This window comes from Haliotis rufescens, unplaced genomic scaffold, assembly GCF_023055435.1.
Source record: "Haliotis rufescens isolate VD_foot unplaced genomic scaffold, xgHalRufe1.0.p SCAF_38, whole genome shotgun sequence".
Classification (NCBI taxonomy): domain Eukaryota; kingdom Metazoa; phylum Mollusca; class Gastropoda; order Lepetellida; family Haliotidae; genus Haliotis; species Haliotis rufescens.
This window is the reverse complement of record NW_025964090.1, coordinates 2010417-2035238: the sequence shown is the minus strand read 5'-3', so window position 1 is coordinate 2035238 and position 24822 is coordinate 2010417. Positions and strand designations below refer to the sequence as shown.

At 41.5% G+C, this 24822-nt stretch overlaps 2 protein-coding genes across 2 annotated transcripts; both read right to left on the bottom strand.

The window, feature by feature from the left end:
• Positions 1–2651: 2651 nt before the first annotated feature.
• Positions 2652–16520, bottom strand: LOC125372179 (extensin-2-like). Its single transcript, XM_048381349.1, has 3 exons — positions 16506–16520; positions 12680–14461; positions 2652–2786 (listed from the first exon to the last, which is right to left on the bottom strand). Exons 1-3 carry the CDS (start codon positions 16518–16520, stop codon positions 2652–2654), a joined length of 1932 nt encoding a protein of 643 aa, XP_048237306.1.
• Positions 16233–24616, bottom strand: LOC124118503 (UPF0545 protein C22orf39 homolog). The gene is made up of 4 exons (XM_046480620.2): positions 24518–24616; positions 22815–22860; positions 21166–21284; positions 16233–16802 (listed from the first exon to the last, which is right to left on the bottom strand). Exons 1-4 carry the CDS (start codon positions 24578–24580, stop codon positions 16575–16577), a joined length of 456 nt encoding a protein of 151 aa, XP_046336576.1. The 5' UTR covers positions 24581–24616; the 3' UTR covers positions 16233–16574.
• Between the last annotated feature and the right edge of the window lie 206 nt (positions 24617–24822).

Sequence of the window (24822 nt, the reverse complement as noted above, 5' to 3'; positions counted from 1 at the left end):
AAACTGTATGAACGTACGTTCATACCTCAGTATGTCTGTCACAATGACAGCGCGTCTAAATACATTTACATCAAATACAAGAAGTCAACATGGCCGACACGGTAAACGTGATGCAAGGATTTCCGAAGTTGTTAATGAACCTGTGGCTATTACAAGTGTTAGTCAACACTGATCAATTGGCCGACCATTGATTGTAAAGATGTGTCTCATAAATACTAAGGTAAATTTATAGATTGCCGAAGACTGCCGCTATAGCCTAGACACGGATCGAGTCGATACTACGATAGTTTCGATGTGCTTTTCATCGTTTTGTTTTAGGTTGTGACGAGATTATCCTTGAACAAGCATGCAGTCAAACTCAATGACTTACCCCAATGTATGCTAAAAGGCTAAGTTCAAGATTAAAAGGTCTAAAGTGAGAAACAACGCTTTTGTATTTTTTCGAACTAAGGACTCCCCATGGGATTCCCCAGGAATGTGGAAGTAATCCGTCAGTGTTTACGTCATTTCAAGAATACAGTCTCGTGAAATACGTATGAACGTCAAAATATGTCGTTCATAGAGGATATTATGAGTGTTCATGTCATACTATGTTTACGACGCGAGGTATATCCCGAGGTAAAGCGAGGAAAATACCGGAATTTAGGCACCAGTGTCGTAAACATAGTATGACATGAACGCGAATATAATGGTATATTTATTACCGAAGAAGATGTCTACATACAGAGACATTTAGTGTTTTTAGAATTTTAGTGTTTACTATAAGGACAGCAAGTCGCAACAGCAGAGGAACCACAATTTGTCGAATGATGTCAACAGTCTTCAGCTATGATGTCGTTTCTAGTGCGACGTCATTCCGACCTCACGTCATAATAAGATTCGAATGACGTCAAAAATGCCGTCCGGATGACGGAAACAATACACTGTTGTCTCGTGATGTGATATGACCCTAGGGCACATATGATTTTTATGAACCCGGATTTGTGTGCCCTCGTAGGTAATAAATACACTTATAAACTTCAGTTTCGCTGTCATGTGATCGACCTCTCGTCCAATGGAAAAGAGATATATCGTGTAAACTTGAAATTAAAAATATTTGAACTGTTATGTATCATCAACTGTTGGCCATGTGACAGTCATGTACTTGAAACCAGTTTCAATATGGATTCCTGCCAGTAGTGGCTGACATCAGTTCTCAAACGTTGAACTAGTTGCAATGTGGATTCCTGCAAGTAGTGGATGACATCAGTTCTCAAACATTGAACTAGTTGCAATATGGATTCCTGCAAGTAGTGGCTGACATCAGTTCTCAAACATTGAACTAGTTGCAATATGGATTCCAGCCAGTAGTGGCTGACATCAGTTGTCAAACATTGAACTAGTTGCAATATGGATTCCAGCCAGTAGTTCTCAAACATTGAACTATTGAACATATCGCTTAAAGTAATATAACTGGGTTCACAAAGTAACAGATTAAAGAACAACATTTTATCAAGTGGATATCAAAGGGGATATAAATGTGTAGGATATGCAAAGAATGTAAGCGAGGTAAGGTGAGGTGAAATGGGTTTTAACGCCATATTAAAGACTATTGACCGTTTATAGCGACATGCATGCGCGTGTGTGTGCTTGGACAAGCCCGGACTAATGCTGTTTTGTTAGTGCTAGTCTACTGAGATACCACACCGCAGTTTAACAAAGACATCCCACTCAGATACTGACTGCGAGCCGACCAATCCTTGTTTTATCCCCTTATTGCTGAGCAAATACGTCAAAATATCAGCCCACACTTGAAAAAGTTGAACATGATGGCAGACGCTACTTTTAGAATTGTTCATGTTGTTTAGAGTGAGTGAGTGAGTGAGTTGGGTTTAACGCCGCTTTTAACAGTATTCCAGTTATATCACGGCGTGTCAGCTTAATGTGGGAGGAAAGCCCGAAGTGATGCAGGTCTCAGACGTTTACCACTTTGGTGAAACCCACGAGCACGGGTATGGTGCTGACAAACCTAGAAACATAATCGGGGCGAACCGGGATTCGAACCCACAATCATTGGTTTCTGGCGTGCCTAAGGGACGCAACTCTGCACAGCAAATCGCGGCGCCTTAGACGACTGGGCCACCCGTGCCCCCTTGTTGTTCAGAAGAAACACGGTAAACATGCTGTCTGAAACCAAAATATAAAGGTTTCTTTAGGCGTTAGTTATAGGCGTTACCATGTTTATCGGTAAGTTTCCAAATATTACTGACAGAGGTGACATGGGCTGGCGCTCAAGATCAAAATAAACAATATGTTGAAGATTTACGCAAGATATATCACAAACTCATATATTATCAGCGGCGTGCGACAATAAGGACACATTTTATGTTGTATGGCTTACAGACTTATTCTAGCCAATAAGATTGCGTACGGTGGCCCATACCCGCCACTGGTGAGATCATTTTTCCCTGTATACCTCTATATTTTATCTGTCGGCCGCCAGATACTTCCACTGGTGAGATCATTTTTCCCTGTATACCTCTATATTTTATCTGTCGGCCGCCAGATACTTCCACTGGTGAGATCATTTTTCCCTGTATACCTCTATATTTTATCTGTCGGCCGCCAGATACTTCCACTGGTGAGATCATTTTTCACTGTATGCCTCTATATTACTTCAACTGGTGAGATCTAATTCTCTGCTGATGGCTCATCAAGCAGGTGATACCTACTTTAGAATCAAAGCTCAATCTTTCGGATACAATCTCCAACCTGACGATTGCCAGGGCACTGATCTGGAAGTAATTCTGGCAAAATATAGAGGCATACAGTGAAAAATGATCTCACCAGTGGAAGTATCTGGCGGCCGACAGAAAAGTATTTGGAGGCCGCCAGATAAAATATAGAGGCATACAGTGAAAAATGATCTCACCAGGGCGGGTATGGGCCACCGTACGTACGTCAGTGTGCGAATAAATAAAAATCAGATGTGTCGTTCAATATGCGTGCATTATTTTTGGCATGAAGTCGCTAAAGTCGGTTCCTTTAGTTGAAAAAAATGCTTGCAGGACTGTTTAAAGAGCACGATGTTAAATATTGTTACAGTATTGATCATTTATCTCATGTATCTGTCTTTACATTCATGACGGATTCTGTCTCTTCGAAAGAGGTTTGCAGAGTTCAGAGACGACATTAAATGTATTGAATGAATCGTTATTCATGAAGTTAATCGTTAATTACATTTTGTAGTTGTAAATTGAAATTTTGTTGTCCATCAAAGAAAGAGCAGTTTGGCAATAAAATAAATATTTTTTAATTTCATTTTCTGATTGTGGATTGTGGCTCTAGAAGCTGGAATCCAAAGCTTGGAATTCGTAGAAGTAAGCCAACTGCTAAATGTATACATGATATAAAGGTCAGCAAAATGGTTGTATGTTTGACAGCTGGGCAATGTGTTTACTATCTGGAAGTTTTTTATGTTCATAATTTTAATCTTATCACTGGCCACCATTAAATTCAGGAAAGTGAAAAAACATAAAAATTCCAGTTCAAAGGTTCTTTTATTCACATGATTAATGCTGAGTCTGATAATCATGGAAGTGAAATAAATCACAAATTCGTTCAATGTCCGACTGGGACAAACATGAACAAGTGCTCAATGACTTGTATATATTAAACTTTTGTTCAAATACTATTCATAGCTTCACTGGCACTCCAAACAGTTTGTAGTTTTGTTCCCATATAAACACTATAAATACTGTTTCCTCGCACACTTCACAAATATGCACCAATAGGGAAATAGTGAATTTGACATTTCACTTCTTCTCATCGTACAGTACCTATATTCTTAAAACCTAAACAATAGTCCATTTATTCAATAATTTATTTTGACCAGCGACCAATGATTTTGATAAAAACAATATGTAGACCAGCTGATAAAGACAGGAGAACCTAATCACGCTAATCATGCTGATATTTAATTACTTTCGATGACACCCCATGTTTAATGTTCGTCCACGGAACAGTCTCTGGTCCCGCACATGTTGGATCTGTTCTGTGCAGCTACATAATGGAGCAGGATTTGACGAGTCAGCTCGAACTATGACGTGATAGGAGAAACATTAATTGGTTGTTTGGAATAGTTGCAACATGTTGTAGATTGTCCTGATACCTTTTATGCATATATTTCCGACGAAATTTCGTAATTCCCGGCACAACAACAGTAATAAAATTTCACTTGTTAAAGTGCATGTCAAATCTATATCGTTTTATGTTTCAGGCCAACAGAAAGAAATTTTATGTTTCAGGTATTATGGCCCCGACAGATTTGGATCGGTAGATAGGTTGTATTTTTATTTAATATTTTGCATTGATAATGTTTAATGCAGATCGCCATCAAAATAGCTACAGCTTAGACAATAAAGATAATATGTGGAAATATCCAATTCTTTTGCTACTTGTAAAATGTGGATTTGTTGACGATTGGGTCATAAGTACAACAATTGGTCGGTCTGGTTACCTGAAACACAAGTATGGATGGCCTAAGTGTGAAAGTAAGTTTTTAAAATGTGTAACAGCTGCATGAAATGAAATAAAATTGAGCCAAATGGCTCTGAAGCTAGGACTGGTTGACTGATAATAAATCAGGAAATACACATCTGTCACTGAATTATTAAACTAAGTTGTTATGCGACATTATCATCAATAAAACACTTAGCGCTTATGACGAATCGACCCGGACGAGGCCTCAGTGATAAATAATCAGTAAGATCGTCGATGAGCCCCAAATCAAGATGAAGACGGCTACGTTGTTGATGCTGCTGCTCGCCTGCATTGTTCCTATAGCAGGTAAGTAAAGGCAGATCAACGACGCATAACAAGTTGTTCACTTTCACAAGCTTTTGACAACTGAATTAATTTGAAGAGCGTCATGAATGAACAGTTCAACAGAATGACATTTTCTCCTCACTGTTGAAGTTTTCTTAAATATTCTTTGTAATTCCATTTTTTTCCAAAACCTAATCGAATTGGATTTATGTATAATACATATTCAAAATTTACCTATATTTTACAATATTGTGCAGTTGTCGATTTTATAACCTTTCCAAAATATCGTCTTAATAAGGTTAAAAAAGTCCACAAATTGTTTTTAGAATTTACATCTTCTAATATACATTTATTTATCATAAAACAAAAAATAAATACGACGGGAAATTTTACATTCCTAAAAGATATATTGAAATGTTTTCGTCGTGACCAGAGATTATCAATCACACCAGAAAACAGAAAATCACGTGTCAAATAAACAAATGCACCCAATGAAAATGATGGTACCTAAAAACGTTAACAGAGACTGACAAGTAAAAAAGCTATACCAAACTACATGAACGTCTTCACCAAAAAATTTTTATAAACTGTACACTGTCATTATGACATAAGGGGGCACGGGTGGCCCAGTCGTCTAAGGCGCCGCGATTCGCTGTGCAGAGTTGGGCACGCCAGAAACCTAGGATTGTGGGTTCGAATCCTGGTTCGTCCCGGTTATGTTTCTAGGTTTGTCAGCACCATACCCGTGCTCGTGGGTTTCACCGAAGTGGTAAACGTCTAAGACCCGCATCACTTCGAGCTTTCCTCCCACATTAAGCTGACACGCCGCGATATAACTGGAATACTGTTAAAAGCGGCGTTAAATCCAAATCACTCACTCACTCACTCATTATGACATAAGCAAATAGACAACAACGATCCAGAATTTAAATCCAGTGACAGTAAAGACACAGGACCCACGAGGCCAACAAGGACTAGGGGTGTATTTTGGAGTCGCAGTATAATACAATATGGTGGATATTAAAGTCAAGCTGTAAAGCATTCGTCACCACTCGCCTCTTTCCGTAACCTGCAAGAAGTAATTCGGCTTGTCCCGGAATAACACGAGTTGGTCACGAATAACTGTAAAGAAGTTGATTTTGGCACAGCCGATGTCGCGCGTTTACCGCATTGGCTTCAAGCCATGCCCTCACACGACGTCTTGCAGTGTTCATCAGACTCTCTTCGGTATTAGGTGTGTCATTCCATTTTTCACGTCTGTTTACTGTTAGGTAAGATCGTGTTCTAATCTGACGGTAAAGTTGGTCTCTGATGTGTTCACTTGGCGAACTGGCCATGGCAAACTTTGACCTAAAGCCCCCTTTACACATGACAGCGACCTTTGTGCCACCTTTGAGTGTTCAAAAACTGGCTAGGACGCTAAATGGTCGCCTAAACCCAGAAAATTATGTTTCTATGTAATGGGGCCTTTACACAGGATAGCGACCTTTGTGCCTCCCGTGTGCGACCATAGAATTTGCCAGGTCGTCGTTGGAGGCTCAAAGGAATGGTTGCCTAGGTCGTTCCAAGGCGGTACACAGGAGGTTCAGACATCGCCATGGACGCCATGGTCGCCGTGATTTTTTGAACATGTTCAAAACAGTCGCACAAAGGTCGCCGAGGAGGTTGGTTGCTCAAAGGTGGCTCAAAGGAGGCAGAAGGGAGGCACAAGCATTGCCGTTGTTGCAGAATGAAGGCACAGTGGTCGCCCAATGGTCGCCAGGTAATAGATGCGTTCTGCTGAAATATTGTCGTAAATCTGGGCGATGCTTCTGCCTCCCTTGTGCCTTCTTTGGGCGACCCACAGGTGCATTGAACCATGAGTATGGCGATCGCCGTGCCTCCTTTCGGCGACCACGACAACACTTGAGACACCATGGCAATGCTTCTGCCTCTTTTCTGCCTCCTTTGAGCTACCCGTAGTGCCTCCTCAGCCTGCCTATACATAGAGGGCTTGTACCTGCAGTGTTTCATTGTGGTTGCAGACGCTGAACAACTCGAGCAGTTACTGCATACTCGCGATGTGTACATAGCATGATAACATCAGCAATATTCCAAAAGTCAAAATATGGAAATATGATAACAACAACAACAACAACAAAACTGGATGGCTGTTTCTGCAGCTTTCCTGGCTAATATTACACACATTTCAGATCAGAAACGATTGCATCTTAGAAAATTCGCCTTAGTTTCAGGCAACATTAGTGGACGATTTCGTGATCGTATCCTGTTGTAAGCATGTACACCGTACGAGGTTCACGAATTTTGAAGAAAAGTTAATACCGTATTCGACGTAATAAACGCGGACAATCCAATAAAGTGGACAATCCAAATTACCACCCCTTCCGATTGATCAATGTACACAAGAGTTATTTATTCGTGTATAATACGCACTCGTATGTTATATACACCCTTAATTATTGGCAATTCAATTCTAGAAAAATATATCTGTCGTATATGAACAGTTCAGGCCGTCAGCATAAACCACGAAATTTATCTTTCAACTCTGTTTTTTCCACCAAAATAATATTCTAATAAGAGCCCCCTATTTCTATTTTTGAGAGCGCCCTGGGCGCTTATTACGTCGAATACGGTATTAGAGTTTACAGTTCAGAGTATGAACAATACGTTTGTCATCAGATTAGACAATGTAAAAAATTGAATGTTTTAAGTGTAATTCATAAGCATCGTGAATGTCAACAGTCTTTTCTAAGCTCACCGCCTTGTGCAGGAAACAGAAGACTTAATTGTTGCTGCTTAGACAAAAGAGCGGACCTGCCACCCACAATGTCAGCAATATCTCCTTTTATACAGTATACCCGCGATTCGCTATGCAGAGTTGCGTCCCTGGGGCACGCCAGAATCCTATGATTGTGGGTTCGAATCCCGGTTCGCCCCGATTATGTTTCTAGGTTTGTCAGCACCATACCCGTGCTCGTGGGTTTCACCGAAGTGGTAAACGTCTGGGACCTGCATCAGTTTTGTGATTCTGTGAACTGGCAAATGCGGTTTGTTCTGTTTTCAAATCAAATGGTAGTTGATACACCCCTGCAGACATGTTCCGGATCACTGCAGGACCAATAGCTGCAACATGTCGTCTAAACTTGGATCCATTGTCTCTACCAGGGCTTCACCTGGCTCGTTATTGCAAGCTTCACCATATCAGAACTTCTTTGTCTCTGTCATTTTCATTTATGGAAAGGGGGCGGTCGGGTAGCCTAGTGGTTAAAGCGTTCGCTCGTCACGCCGAAGACCCGGGTTCGATTCCCGACATGGGTACATTGTGTGAAGCCCATTTCTGGTGTCCCCCGCCGTGATATTGCTGGAATATTGCTAAACGTGGCGTAAAACCATACTCACTCACTCATTTATGGAAAGGGATTTTCAGCCAGGATTGACCCTGGGTGGACAATATATAAATAAAACGATAAAACCCTTTCCATATCCAATAGAAATCTCTGCATAACACCCCCTTCCCCAACTGTATATCATCTTTAATGTTCATTGGTTTCAGAAGGAATAACACGAGCCCATCCAGATGCAAGTAAGTGTACTCAACGTCTATTTTGAAACTAGTTTCCTCCATGTGATTCTCGCGTAACACAATTGCTGAGGGACGGTCACTCCTATTTTGGTAGCAGACTAAACATATATTATGGGTTGTATTAAAAACATGTTACAATAACTAACTCATTTAGTGATATGTTTTCAACACAAATAACACGACTACAGAACAAAGATTGTTTCTGTTTATTTTGCATTAATCTTATCACGAAAAGCATCCCTCCACTTCCAAAGATTCATTTGCTCTAAGGCTGCAATCGCATGTTGAATTCATCTTCCCGAGGCAAGAGAGTTAACTGACTATAAAAGTCCAGTTTCCACACTTGCCGAACTAGGCTGGTCTAACGAGTCTTTGCATAGTCCAATCAAAACCGCTCCTGTACATCATGGCCTTGATGTTATTCGGATGAGCGTCAGATAAACTACCAGGTGAGCTTGGATGTTGGGTTTACTACCACATACATACATACGTATATAGATACATACACTCCAAAATAAATTCAGATTCATACATTAAATACATACATAGGACTTAGGAAGACCTAACCTGAATGGAATTCAGCCATCTTCCCGAGGCAAGAGAGTTAACTGACTTTAAAAGTCCTGTTTCCACCCTTGCCGAACCAGGCTGGAATTCCTGGGCTCGATTGTAGCGCCACCAGTGGCTATTACGAGTTATGTCCCTTCTATGCCTCTCCTATGGACCAACCACATTCCATCTCTCGTATCACTTGCATTTGCTTCAAACAAAACAGCGGCGCCCAGTCAAGACGATCTGATCGACAATCACGTTCTATATTGTGATAACACGGGTCTTACAACGGGAAGTGCATCAAATTGCGTGAGGACCTTCCTTAAAAACATGAAAAGATCTGGAAAATACTTGTTGACAACGAGTTGGCGGTGTACATGTTTTGCAAATCCTGCAATTGACCGAAATCTACACGACAGTTTACGAACCGGATTTCGATTTCGTTGCACGATTTTGATTGGCCTATGCAAAGACTCGTTAGTCCAGCCAAAATGTAACTCCATAATACCAGCCTAGTTCGGCAAGGGTGGAAACTGGACTTTTATAGTCAGTTAACTCTCTTGCCTCGGGAAGATGATTCTACCCCGGATCTACACGGTCAATAGTAAGTGTTACATGTTGAACACTGAGGTCAAAATACTGTGGTTAAACCAAGTTTTGAGGTTAAATCATAACATAGCTGCTGTAGTCCATCTGAGAATGGAACAAACAATCCATTTAGTTAACACATGTTTCTTCTGGTGTGGCATGGCATGATGATATAAATGTTTATGTAAGCACATGTTGAAGATATAGCCGAAATAAACGACCAGTATGACTTGCCCACCAACGATTTCCTAAGCCCCAAAAGAGAGTTGGGTTAATCAATACATCTTGATGATGACTAATCAGTTCCTCATATAACTTTGCCTACCCAACCATCTGAAGTGACAGCCTCCGCTAGCGCCTATAACTATTAGGACTGTTTTTGGCCTTTGTTTTACCAATGTTGGATCAGTGTTTTACAATTGTTTTGCCAATGTTGGATCAGTGTTTAACAATTGTTTACCAATGTTGGATCAGTGTTCAACAATTGTTTTACCAGTGTTGGATCAGTGTTTTACGATTGTTTACCAATGTTGGATCAGTGTTTTACAATTGTTTACCAATGTTGGATCAGTGTTTCACAATTGTTTACCAATGTTGGATCAGTGTTTCACAATTGTTTACCAATGTTGGATCAGTGTTTTACAATTGTTTTACCAATGTTGGATCAGTGTTTTACAATTGTTTTACCAATGTTGGATCAGTGTTTTACAATTGTTTTACCAATGTTGGATCAGTGTTTTACAATTGTTTTACCAATGTTGGATAGTGTGTTTTACAATTGTTTACCAATGCTGGATCAGTGTTTTACAATTGTTTACCATTGTTGGATCAGTGTTTTACAATTGCTAACCAGTGTTTGATCAGTGTTTAACAATTGTTTTACCAATGTTGGATCAGTGTTTTACAATTGTTTTACCAATGTTGGATCAGTGTTTTACAATTGTTTTACCAATGTTGGATCAGTGTTTTACAATTGTTTACCATTGTTGGATCAGTGTTTTACAATTGCTAACCAGTGTTTGATCAGTGTTTAACAATTGTTTTACCAATGTTGGATCAGTGTTTTACAATTGTTTTACCAATGTTGGATCAGTGTTTTACAATTGTTTTGCCAGTGTTGGATCAGTGTTTTACAATTGTTTTACCAATGTTGGATCAGTGTTTTACAATTGTTTACCAATGCTGGATCAGTGTTTTACAATTGTTTACCATTGTTGGATCAGTGTTTTACAATTGTTTTACCAATGTTGGATCCGTGTTTTACAATTGTTTTACCAGTGTTGGATCAGTGTTTTACAGTTGTTTTACCAGTATTGGATCAGTGTTTTACAATTGTTTTACCAGTGTTGGATCAGTGTTTTACAGTTGTTTTACCAGTATTGGATCAGTGTTTTACAATTGTTTTACCAGTGTTGGGCATGTGTCGCTCTAGTGTTAGACAACTATTGAACCAATATCGGATCACTCTTAAAACAGTGTCAGTGTCAGATCAGTGTTGTGCCAGTGTTGAATACATGTTGCACATTGTTGTGCACTGTCCTTCTGTGAAGTGATGGGACGTCAAAGGGAGGTAAGGACCAGTAACCCTGTCATGGTACCCTACACATTTTAAATTGCTATCGGTTACCACAAGAGTGCCCCTGTGATATGCAGCGATGCCTCCCCACACCGTTAGACCCGCACCAGCGAATGCAGTACGTTGAACAACACACAGCCATCCCTGCTGTCAAGTGAGTGAGTGAGTTGGGTTTAACGCCGCTTTTAACAGTATTCCAGTTATATCGCGGCGGGTCAGCTTAATGTGGGAGGAAACCCCGAAGTGATGCAGGTCTCAGACGTTTACCACTTCGATGAAACCCACGAGCACGGGTATGGTGCTGACAAACCTAGAAACAAAATCGGGGCGAAACGGGATTCGAACCCACAATCATAGGTTTCTGGCGTGCCCAAGGGACGCAACTCTGCACAGCGAATCGCGGTGCCCCCCTGCTGTCAAGGTGAAACCTGGACTCATCTGTGAAGCGGCTCACCTCCAGTCATGTAACCTTAACCTTAGATGTCTTGACCACGCAGGACGTGCAGTTCGATGACGTACAACTGGACGCCGTGGTCGGATGTCATGCTTTCATAATCGACTGCTAACAGTCCTTGCACTCATCGGCTGTATGCCATGGATGTTGCGGGCTGTCAAGGTTACAATCTGAAACCGATTAAACAGGTTAACCAGACAGATAGGATTATCTTGCCAACGTGGCTATACTCCACAGCAAAACAAGTCGGAAACCTTCCGGATACCTTCCCATTTTGGATCCGGCCCGGAAACCTTACAAAAAAAAATTTAAAATTTGGGGGGTGCATTTGGTTCACCTTGGTGTGAAACACATAAAAAAATTATCTTGAAAATACCAAGAAATTTGAAGGTTGCTGAAGGTATCTTAAAAGGTTTCCGGAAGACGGTAACCTCCACTTTTTTTGCTGTGCTCGTGGACGTCCAGAAAGTGATCAGTCCCTGGTGTTGCCGGTCTGTTGGTGCCGACCCCAGAGTGACTGCATGGTATTACGATGAACACCAAAACGCCTAGCAACAACGTTTTGCGTATGTACGGTTTAATGCATTCCAATTGCACATAACCGCTCTTTTCCAGATAGGTGTGACATAACATTTACGAGGTTTGGCCGTCAACAGTTTGTTTTTCACAGTCAAAACACCTTAATAATTTACAATTTGTTTGAATTGACTTTGTCCCTATATACTGTGAAAGTGTGACTAATTTCATACTAAAGGCATGTTATGTCTGTAATAAGCGGGATGCACGTGTAATTTCAGGGTCATCATGACAAATTGTTTGTACATATACAATAATTATCATGCATAATTCTGAAAAATCCATGGCAATTTCTTTTTTAATGTATGCACAGGATTTTGGCAGACAATTTAAGGTTCTCGTTCTACCATCTTCTTCCTCCTATAACAGCAATGAGGCCAGCAAGATCCCGTCCTTGCTACTACTGTATCATTTGTGGGCCAGAGCCATGTTGCATCCAGTGCCCAGTAGAACTCCGTAAGTATCATCCAGGTGGAACCTCCCTTAAATGTCACAATGAACGCCAATGTGGAGAATTCCTTCTCGAATACTTCCAACAAGGCACTTTGGGTGTTGGAGGAGGTTGTGGTCGTGGGCAGATGTAGGCTGTTGGAGGAGGTCGTGGGCAGATGTAGGCTGTTGGAGGAGGTCGTGGGCAGATGTAGGCTGTTGGGGGAGGTTGTGGTAGTGGGCAGATGTAGGCTGTTGGAGGAGGTCGTGGGCAGATGTAGGCTGTTGGGGGAGGTTGTGGTAGTGGGCAGATGTAGGCTGTTGGAGGAGGTCGTGGTAGTGGGCAGATGTAGGCTGTTGGAGGAGGTTGTGGTAGTGGGCAGATGTAGGCTGTTGGAGAAGGTTGTGGTAGTGGGTAGATGTAGGCTGTTGGAGGAGGTCGTGGGCAGATGTAGGCTGTTGGAGGAGGTCGTGGGCAGATGTAGGCTGTTGGAGGAGGTCGTGGGCAGATGTAGGCTGTTGGAGGAGGTCGTGGGCAGATGTAGGCTGTTGGGGGAGGTTGTGGTAGTGGGCAGATGTAGGCTGTTGGAGGAGGTCGTGGGCAGATGTAGGCTGTTGGGGGAGGTTGTGGTAGTGGGCAGATGTAGGCTGTTGGAGGAGGTCGTGGTAGTGGGCAGATGTAGGCTGTTGGAGGAGGTTGTGGTAGTGGGCAGATGTAGGCTGTTGGAGAAGGTTGTGGTAGTGGGTAGATGTAGGCTGTTGGAGGAGGTCGTGGGCAGATGTAGGCTGGTGGAGGAGGTTGTGGTAGTGGGTAGATGTAGGCTGTTGGAGGAGGTTGTGGTCGTTGGCAGATGTAGGCTGTTGGAGGGGGTTGTGGGCAGATGTAGGCTGGTGGAGGAGGTTGTAGTAGTGGGTAGATGTAGGCTGTTGGAGGAGGTTGTGGTAGTGGGTAGATGTAGGCTGTTGGAGGAGGTTGTGGTAGTGGGTAGATGTAGGCTGTTGGAGGAGGTTGTGGTAGTGGGTAGATGGAGGCTGTTGGAGGAGGTTGTGGGCAGATGTAGGCTGTTTGGGGAGGTTGTGGTAGTGGGTAGATGTAGGCTGGTGGAGGAGGTTGTGGTCGTTGGCAGATGTAGGCTGTTGGGGGAGGTTGTGGGCAGATGTAGGCTGGTGGAGGAGGTTGTGGTAGTGGGTAAATGTAGGCTGTTGGAGGAGGTTGTGGTCGTTTGCAGATGTAGGCTGTTGGAGGAGGTTGTGGTAGTGGGTAGATGTAGGCTGTTGGAGGAGGTTGTGGTAGTGGGCAGATGTAGGCTGGTGGAGGAGGTTGTGGTAGTGGGTAGATGTAGGCTGGTGTAGGAGGTTGTGGTCGTTGGCGGATGTAGGCTGTTGGGGGAGGTTGTGGGCAGATGTAGGCTGGTGGAGGAGGTTGTGTTAGTGGGTAAATGTAGGCTGTTGGAGGAGGTTGTGGTCGTTGGCAGATGTAGGCTGTTGGAGGAGGTTGTGGTAGTGGGTAGATGTAGGCTGTTGGAGGAGGTTGTGGTAGTGGGCAGATGTAGGCTGGTGGAGGAGGTTGTGGTAGTGGGTAGATGTAGGCTGTTGGAGGAGGTTGTGGTCGTTGGCAGATGTAGGCTGTTGGAGGAGGTTGTGCTAGTGGGTAGATGTAGGCTGTTGGAGGAGGTTGTGGTAGTGGGTAGATGTAGGTAGATGGAGAGGTTGTGGTTGTGGGCAGATGGGGAGGTTGTGGTTGTGGGTAGATGGGGAGGTTGTGATAGTGGGTAGATGTAGGTAGAGGGGGTGAATGTGGTAGTGGGTAGATGTAGGTAGATGTTGAGTTTGTAGTGGGTAGATGTATGTAGATGGGGAGACTGTGGTAGTGGGTAGATGTAGGTAGATGGGAAGGCTGTGGTAGTGGGAAGATTTGGAAGTTGTGATAGTGGGTAGATGCAGATATGTGGGGATATTGTGGAGGGTAGATGTATCCAGAAGGGGAGGTTGTGGAAGTGGGTAGATGGGGAGGTGGTGATAGTGGGTAGATGGGGAGGTTGTGGTAGTGGGTAGATGGGGAGGTTGTGGTAGTTGGTAGATGGGTGGTTGTAGGTTGATGGGGAGGTTGTGGTTGTGGGTAGATGCGTTACAATTGGATGTAATAGTGATTGGTTGTGTTTATTGATAGTTTTGTTTTATCGTCCCTTCTTCAGGAAAAAGAATTACATAACATTAACCTTTGTTTTAAAATATTCGTAAAACTTTATTTTTCAGTTGAAGAACAAGCAAGAAAAGTACACTAAATATGCACAGCCGAGACTCTTGTCTGTATCTGTACTCAACATCATCAGATGAAATAAACATGGTCACCATTGTGTACCTCTTGCAGTCATCAAAGATGTTTTGGTTATTTAGCACTGAGGTGGTGAGGTGAAATGGGGTTTAATGTCGCGTCCAAGATTATTGTATTTATATAGCGATGTGCATGTACGTGTGTGTGTGTTTGTGTTTGTGTGGCTGCTTGTACTAGTCCGGACTGATGCCGATTTATAGTGCTAGCTCACTGAGATACCATGCCGCAGTTTAACATGAATACCACACTCAGACTCCGAGCCGACAAGTCCTTGTTTTAGCCCCTTAATGCCGAGCGACAGACAGGGTAACAACAAGTACCATCTTTAAACGTCTTTTGGTATGACGCGGCCGGGGAAATTTAGCACTGAGTAATTAGGGTGTGTTCACATGAGGGAAAAATCCTCCCCCTTCCCTGTATCATACTTGTTTAACAATGCATGCCTAATGAAGCCAACCAAAGGAGACAACTTGCCAGGATAAGCACTCACTCAGCTTATTCCGTTACCTGGATACTGTATTGCTTCTAATAAGTGATGGATCTGATAAGCGCCTGTCTCCACTAAGGGACGGGTATGAAGCAGCGTACAACACATCAGGCACAGGATCTCGGAGAGGTACCAGCCTCCAATAAGAGGCGAGTATGAAGTAACCATCAAGTGAATTGTGAATTGGGATATGCAAAGAATGTTAGAGAGGCGACATGACCTGAAATGGGTTTTTATATCAGAGATTATTGCACCTATATAGCGATGTGCATGCACCTGCGCCTGTGGGGGTTCATGGGTGGGTGTGTGACTGCTGTACTAGCCTGACTAGTGCTGGTTTTATATGCTACTCCACTTAGATAACAATTTAACATGGATACCCCACTCAGACACAGTATACGGACTCGGGGCCATTTTATCCCCTTAATGCCGAGCACAAGGCAGGGTAACAACAAATACCATCTTTTAACCAACTTTGGTATGATGTGGCCTGGGATCGAACTACCGACGTTCTGCTCTCCAAGCAGACGCTCTATCCACTAGACCAAGGATTGGTTGGTTGGTTGTTTAACGCCGCACTAAACAATATTCCAGCTATATGATGGCGGTCTGTAAATAATTGAGTCCAGACAATCCAGTTATTAATATCATGAGCATCGATCCACGCAATTGGGATCGATGACATGCATTAACCAAGTCAGCGAGCCTGACCACCCGATCCCGTTAGTCGCCTTTTACGACAAGCATAGTCACCTTTCACGGCAAGCATGGGTTGCTGAAGACCTATTCTACCAAGGAATCTTCACGGGTCCAAGGAAGCGGTAGAATGTAAGAGAGAAAAGATAATCCGTGATAATACAAATGTTTTATTGAATATTTTCCTGGGTTAAGGCCACACAACACACACATCCTAATCACGTGCTACATCTTCACTCACATCCATCAAGAAACATATAATGTAATATTGTTTATCTTGGTTACCATGGTTATGGTTCCATCTCCACCATCATTTGCTATGGTTACCTGTATGAGCTTTAATAGCCAACAGCTGTAGTCATGACAACAATCTTCATGTTGAAATGGTAACTATCTGGCTCCGGTTACCATGTTAATCATTACTGTGAGGGTTGCCATGGTTACCATAACTGGGAGGGCTGCAATGGTAACTGACTAATTTCTGCTCCAGCGTCAGGACACAACACACATGCTCTGTTTCTCAGCTTGTGATAATGTTCCTTGTGATGTCTTTGTTTCTTGTATTTTCCCTAGAATGGTGGTCTGGCCAGGCTGTGGAGTCCTGATGACTGGAGAGTTCCAATCCTGCGGCGCCTCCTTCCTGTATTCCCACACATCATTGCCACGGGCGTCCGACAGTCTCTCCTCCCGCCTCTCGCGCTCATGCTGCAGAATCTTCTCCTGAAAATAGAGAATGAATAAAACCAGGGATTTACTTGGGTCTATCTATATACAAGTACAAGTCACTCGTGTGTGTCTGTGTGTGTGTGTGTGTGTGTGCGTGCGTGCGAGAGAGAGAGAGTGTCTCATGGAGTATTATAGCTAAGATGGATAGAATTATCACTTAACCGCCCGCATGTTATCAGAAATGAGCGGGCCACTGTAACATGATAATGCCCTCAGATTGACGGACCATTATCACGCCCGTTGTTAGGTGACGTCATAGGATAGGGATAGGTGACGTAACGTTTAATAGTGACGTCATCTGGTTTGATCTATGACGTTTTCATATTTGTAAAAGTGGGTCAGTGACATTCGTGTTGATTGCAGTAAATGTTTCAAAACTGATATTGTTGTTTCCTTTTATTTGCTAAAAAATTCTATCCATTTTAGCTATAATAACGGTAACGCTATTTTTCAGGTCATTATCATTTTAAGGGCATTGGCATTATCATTTGCAGAAGTCCTCCTTCGAGGGGCAGTTAATGGAAGACCTCGGACTTCTGCATATAATAATGCCCTGAAAAATAGTGTTACCTTTATAGCAGTCTCATATTCCACCAACAGTGCATCATGATGGACAGACACTAAGGAACTGGTTTATCATAGGGTTCGGGGCGGTCGGGTAGCCTAGTGGTTAAAGCGTTCGCTCGTCAGGCCGAAGACCCGGGTTCGATTCCCGACATGGGTACAATGTGTGAAGCCCATTTCTGGTGTCCCCCGCCGTGATATTGCTGGAATATTGCTAAAAGCGGCGTAAAACCGTACTCACTCACTATCATAGGGTTCCTGAAAAATATGATTCAGTCCTAAGACCAGTCTCACTCTACCCAGAACTTCAAGAACCACTGCATACCTGAGAGTCATGTTTGTTTGTTTGTTTGTTTGTTTGTTCCATACTGTACTCAGCAATATTCCAGCTATATGATCATGGCCTATAAATTATCTCATCTTGACCAGACAAGCCAGTGATTGATATTCTGAGCAATGTTCCACGCTATCCGGTAGTCAACCAAGTCACATAGCTTGGCCAGCTTGCTTCCTACCAGCATCTTAGGTTGCTGGGGACCTATTCTAACCCAGAATCACCATGGAGTTGACAGTCATGAGCACAAGCTTAGGAGTCAGGCAAGCAATTTTAGCTATTGGCATTCAACACAACTGGCAATAAGAAGATTACTAAGGGTGAAACGATACACCGATATTCCGATGCATCGCGATACTTGACCCACGATACGATACGATAAACGTGGGCCCATTTATAGATACGCCACGATACGGAACGCAAATCTCAAGTACAGCGTTTCCTCGCTATTGTGCCTTTCAATAAACCGCTAACTTGGTTATAGCGCGCGGTAACGCATGGCTCCCAAAAACGTACTTACATTTTTAATAAGCTCAGGTTTTACACCGACAGATGTTTATTCCCCATCTCATAAAACATTATCAGCTGATCCCCGCAAGCACATAACAATGGAAATACAAGTCAGCAAGTCCGAACTGAAGTACGCAATTCAATACCATTATTATACTATCTTGTTATTAAAACGTGTTCATTATATATCTGGACTTGTGTTTGTAATATATTTTATTAATTTTACTCAAAATTTCATTTAATATTGTTTTCATTAAGTTAGGTGAAATTGTGTGTGAAGAGATACAGCAACCACGGTCAGATTACCGCTTTTGGCGCATTGAAACGAACTTATATTTGTGGCAATTTGGCTAATATATGTCAACATAACGTTTTCGCAATCGAAATACATGTAGCACGGGAAGTCCCTAGGGTGACTGGTCAAATTGTTCTATACGTAAAAATATCCTGCAACAGCAATCACCAGTATCAAAATGCTACACTTGTGGTTCTTATAATTTTAAATATATATATAGTAAAAGCTGCAACTAAGGTAACACGATATTGGAATATATTATTCCTGATAAAACAAAAAATTCAGATACAATTTCTTCGACCATTGCATCAAAATTCTTTGACATTGTATCACTGGTGGAGCACATTAATTATTATCTGGTATTTGAACTTTGAATTGTTTTTAAGGAAAGTTAGAGAAAGTTCCACTTTGAAGCTGAACAACTTCAGTAGTCTTGTTATTATAAAATAATTTTGACTGTTCCAAAATCATGAAAGGTTCAATCTTGACATGCTTTAAGTCTTGTTTTTTTTATCATTGCGTATCGAGACACGTATCGTATCGTGACCAGAATATCAAGATGCGTATCGTATCGTGACCTTCCTGTATCGTTGCTGCCCTAAAGATTACTCTAAGCCATCATGTTATTTTGTTTGTATTTCAGCCTTGACAAGTTATTAAAAAATACAGTAAACTACGGTTATAACGAACTCAAAGGGACCACTAACTTTAGTTTGTTATAACCGTAGTTTGTTATAAGCATACATACAGTATAACAATAGCAAATAGTCGGGACAAAAAAATCAGTTCGTTATATCCGTCAGTTCATTATAAGCATGGTTGTTATAAACGTACTTTACTGTACTACCATTTCAAAAACATAAAACAAATTAGCAGATAGAGACAATCGCAAATCATACTGAAATTCACTGTAAATCCTAGTTTCTGCTACCATGGTTACAGACCCAGGGATGAGAATGGATATTTTCCTTTTCAGCTGAAACTTCTTTGCAATGGAGCGTGGTCCATAATTTGGGGATGTTTAGGGGGGAAGTCATTAGATTTTATGAAATTTGTGGTCACTAAAATTCGCAGAAATTTGCGTGGATTCTCATCTCTGCAGACTTTTGGGAGCTCATATCCTATTTTATTACCCATAGGGTTAGAAATAACCGAGTTCATAAAACTGTATGTGCACCAGTGTAAATATCACTTCACATGCACCAGTGTATTGTTTCCGTCATTTGGACAGCATTGTTGACATCATTCGACTGAGTGAGTGACTGAGTGAGTGAGTGAGTATGGTTTTACGCTGCTTTTAGCAATATTCCAGCAATATCCCCGCGGGGGACACCAAAAAAGGGCTTCACACATTGTACCCATGTCGGGAATCAAACCCGGGTCTTCGGCGTGACGAGCGAATGCAATAACCACTAGGCTACCTGACCGCCCCTGACATCATTCGAAGCTCATTGTGACGTAAGGTCGGAATGACGTCACACGAGAAATGACGTCATAGCTGAAGATTGTTGCCGTCGTCCAACAAATTGTAGTTTTCTAGGACAGTGGTGGTGATCAGTGCATTTTTCTAAAGGGGAGCTCAAAAGGATGAAGACAATTGGGTAACAAAGAAATTAGTACGCTCTTATGCGTATCACACTGATTTTACGAATCATGCTTGCTCGGGAAATACAAGAATTCTGACACTCGTTTTGTAAAATCGGTATGACACACATGTTCTTATAATAATCTCTATAGTGTCACTATGTATCCTTTCTTTACCATGTATACTTGATGACATACACCAAAAACATTGTCCTACCAAATATTCATAAAGTTCATGTTAAATGTTAAAGTGAATAAACATGAAAAATATAAAATGCCTCCTGCCTCTCAATTTCATAAATATTTAATTCATTGCGACCTACTGTCATATAAGCATTAGGGCTGGGATGGGTAACTTGGGTACCTGGGTCAGGTGGGTACTGAGTAGGACCTGGGTACCCACAGGACTACCCGGACCCGTGGTTAGTCACGTATTATATTGTTTAATGACAAAAATTATGCACCCATTCCTTCTGACTTTTCATATGGTTCAATAAAGATATAACTTAAATCAACTTCAGTGTATGCATGACCAGGTTGTTAAATATGTGTATCGAAATACGTTTTGCCAGGGCTATGGTAAAAAAAATTCCCAATCGTACATTTTGTACCTATCTCTTGAGACCTACAGTGGGTACCCGGGTAGGATCGGGTAATAGGGGGGATGGGTTCCTGGGTAGTAAATTTGGACTCCTCCGAGTTCTAATAAGTATGATGATCACTACTAATAGCTCTGTTTTTCTGCATGCCATCATGTCCTTAGGTTTCATATCCCACTATTTGGAGTTGCCTTAAAGCAAAAATATTGCTCGTCTGTGTTTGCTATTTGACACAAATGAGTGGAATTCTAACTATATGAAGTCAGCCTGTAAATAACTGAGTCTGGACGGGACAATCCAGTGATTGATATTATGAGCAACGATCAACATTATTCGGATACAATGACAAACAATCAAAAAGTCACCAGGCCTGATCACCCGATCCATTTTGTCACCTCTTACGACAAGCATGGGTTCTTGGGGATCAATTTTAACCCGGAATCCCCATGGGTGACCAACAACAGCCCTCACCACAACTTCTTCCGATGGAGACCGCCGAAACGCCATACAGTTCTCATAGTCCTGCTTCCATCTTTGACAGTCCTGCTTCTTGCCGTGTATGTAGTACTGGTGGAATCGTCCCCCTAGACCTGCAATACACACAGAGAGATTGACACAAAACTCTGCTCAGATATCAATCTCATAACAATCCAAATCTTTTACCGTGTTTACCCTGATACAATAGCATTGTGTGTGAAGATCTGAGGACTCCTTAGGAGGACGCTTCAGGGCCCACTTGCACAAAGCAATCTTAGCGCTAAGATGATCTTAACTCCCATACTTAAACATAGGCTTACAAAAGTCTTAGCGCTAAAATCGTTTTGTGCAAGTGGGCCCTGGTGCACTTTCTAATCAGCTGATCAGGGTGGAGACTTCAAAATTCTCAGTATGATTGAGCAAAGCACCAGCTTGACAGATTTCTGTATCTCAAAAACAAATAAATGGGCATGCAGTTCTGAATGGAGAATAATAAAGATGGTACTCCCTGTTTTGAGTAGATGTAAAGCTGCGCAGAAACAACAGGATGTATAAAATAATGACATAAAAATATTGGCATGGCCTTTATCATTTACATTTGAATCTGGTTGTTTCAGTTCGTTTTCAAGAAAGAGAAATAAGATATGCTGCTCAGAATGTTTTGCTCACTCGTGGTGCGAAATAAGAAACCTCAGCACTGACTGGCTGATTAGAAAGTTCACCTGACATGACCTCCTATGGACATGATGGAGGGGCTGTCAGACATTCATGGTGACATGTATTGCATCAGAGTTAAAGATCTGATTTTAACATACCCTATTCGACGTAATAAGCGCCCCGCTCTAATAAGTGCCTACGACGGTATTTGCTAATATATTGGCTAGTGAACAATCCCAATTAACACCCCTTCCGATTGATCAATGTTCACAAGACTTATTTAATCGCGTACAATACGCACTCGTGTGTTATATGCACCTTTAATTATGGGCAATTAAATTCTAGAAAAATATATGTGTCGTACATAAACATTTCAGGCTGTCAGCATAATCCACGAAATTTATCTTTCAACTGTTTTTTTCCACCAAAATAGTAATCTAATAAGAGCCCCCTATTTCTAATTTTGAGAGCGCTCTGGGCGCTTATTACGTCGAATAGGGTATTTAATAACATTGTGTGTACTTGCTGAGGCGAATACTTTTATAAGATGAAGACCATACAAGCCAAATCACAAACCATTGCTACCAGCATGATAAGCATGACATCTAAAATCACACGATCAACCCAGCCTTCGAAATTAGTTTTTTAGAGACTAGTCGAGAGGACTAGTGTAAACCTCATTTCAATTTCTGTCCTAATGTCTGAATAAGTGTGTTTGTTTACAACATGTACAAAGAAGAGAAAAGTCTAGTCACATGATAACCTGATAAGCGCATACCCAGCGTGGTCACTGCAGCAGAAACTATGTTTCCTTTTTCTATCAGGTAACACAGTTCTAATTTGTAGCAAAATTGAAGCATTGAGAACTGGTTCAGGTTAATGTCTTCAAATGCCATTGATCAATGACACTACCATCTCTGGATTTGTACTTGTCAGCAGCACAATTTAGCAGTTTCGGACTAGTGATCGAGGCTATACTGACTTACTTTCACAGTCGGAATATTCTTCTTTGTAGAGTTCACAAGGTCTCAGCTGAAAAACAAATTGAAAAAATCTGAAATAATCATAATAAACAGGTTAGCGCAAAGCTGTAAATCTTATTGAGAAAAAATAGACATAAGCATAAGATCTAATCAACCTACCCCGTCTATCTAAACAATAAATGTAGATACAAAATGATATATGTAAGCAACAAGTATGTTTTGAGGGAAATGACATGATTTCACAGTTTAGGGGGTTGAAAATAGGTAATACTAAAACGAAACAAGAGAATATAGTAGTTGTAGTTACCCCTCATCCATTCCTGTTTTCTTCATCTCACTACTGCTGAATGGGTTGCTGTTGGCAGGGTACTACCGATATGTACCCCAGATACATGTCAATATACAGAAATGTACCCTAACCAAATCAAAATACAGAAAGGTACCCTAGGATGCATCCATCCTGCAGCAGGCCACATTGCGCAATTCACTAAACCGGTTCCTTGAATGTTTATGTATACAAAACGTAATGCCAAACCGTGGAAAATTCAACATGGCAGTACACATTATATATTTTCTCTCCGTATTTCCTTTTCTAGAAATGAATTGGAACTGTTACACTGTTGTATGAGATGCATTCGGGCATGCAATATACAAAATGAGCATACTCAGTGAGGGTACCGTATTCGACGTAATAAGCGCCCAGGGTGCTCTCAAAATTAGGAATAGGGGGCTCTTATTCGAATATTATTTTGGTGGAAAAAAACAGTTGAAAGATAAATTTCGTGGATTATGCTGACAGCCTGAAATGTTTATGTACAACAGATATATTTTTCCAGAATTACATTCCCCATAATTAAGGGTGCATATAACACACGAGTGTGTATTATACGCGAATAAATAAGTCTTGTGTACATTGATCAATTGGAAGGGGTGCTAATTGGGATTGCTTACTAGCCAACATATTAGCAAATATCGCCATGGGCGCTTATTAGAGCGGGGCGCTTATTACGTCGAATACGGTATGTATGTTACTCTAATATTCCGCAATATACAGGATTATCTTGCATGCACTTGTGATCAGGCGAACTGGAACTACAACATGAACCGGTTTCAGTTTGAGGAATATGGACTCATCTGTCGTTTAGGGTACCAGGTACCTTCTGTATTCCGATTTAGGCTAATGTACATATCGATTGTACACGTGCTGACAACGACCCCTTCATCTTATGCTGAATACTGATCGTCTCTTAAAGGGAAACATGTGCAACTCCCCAAGTTTGAAAGTATTGAAATATGGATCACATTTTTTTTCGAGGATTCAAAATTGGCTTATTATGGACTATTAACTCGACTGCATTTACTTGTGTTCAGCACTGTCAATCGGTCAACATCATAATTCATATTATGCACAGTAAAACACTATATAAACTAGCTAGGTCTGACAAGGTGCGCTGTTGGATTTAGGTGATACGGTAACCCCAGCTGGAGAATATATATTTCATTCCATAGCATATGACGTCCTTACACATGGCCCTTACGCATCAATGTAGAAAATCAGAAGGTTTTACTAGTGATTAACGGAGCCGGTGGTACTGGTAGGTCATGTCGGACTTCTTTCACCAAATTTCCAAACATGACAACGATGACAGGCGACAGGGGCGCAGTAAACGCAATATTTAAAAATACATCTTGCAACGTGAACATACCAGCCATATATCTTTTGGCAACGGTTTATCCCAGAAATCCGTGCCTTCCTTGGGAGCTGACATTTTGTTTAACAAAGTTGTGTATTGAAACGCAACCGAAATCTGTTTTACTCTTTCTCACGGATATGTGAAATAACGTAATAAAATACAAATTTGTTGTCAAATATTTTATTTACCTAACCATATAAGTACATTTTTTATCTTAGACAACATATTTTGAAATATTACTTTGGAACGCAATTTACACACACAAAGTCAGTTTCGTTTACAAATTATTACTTTTGATCAACTTGAAAGAGGAGGTA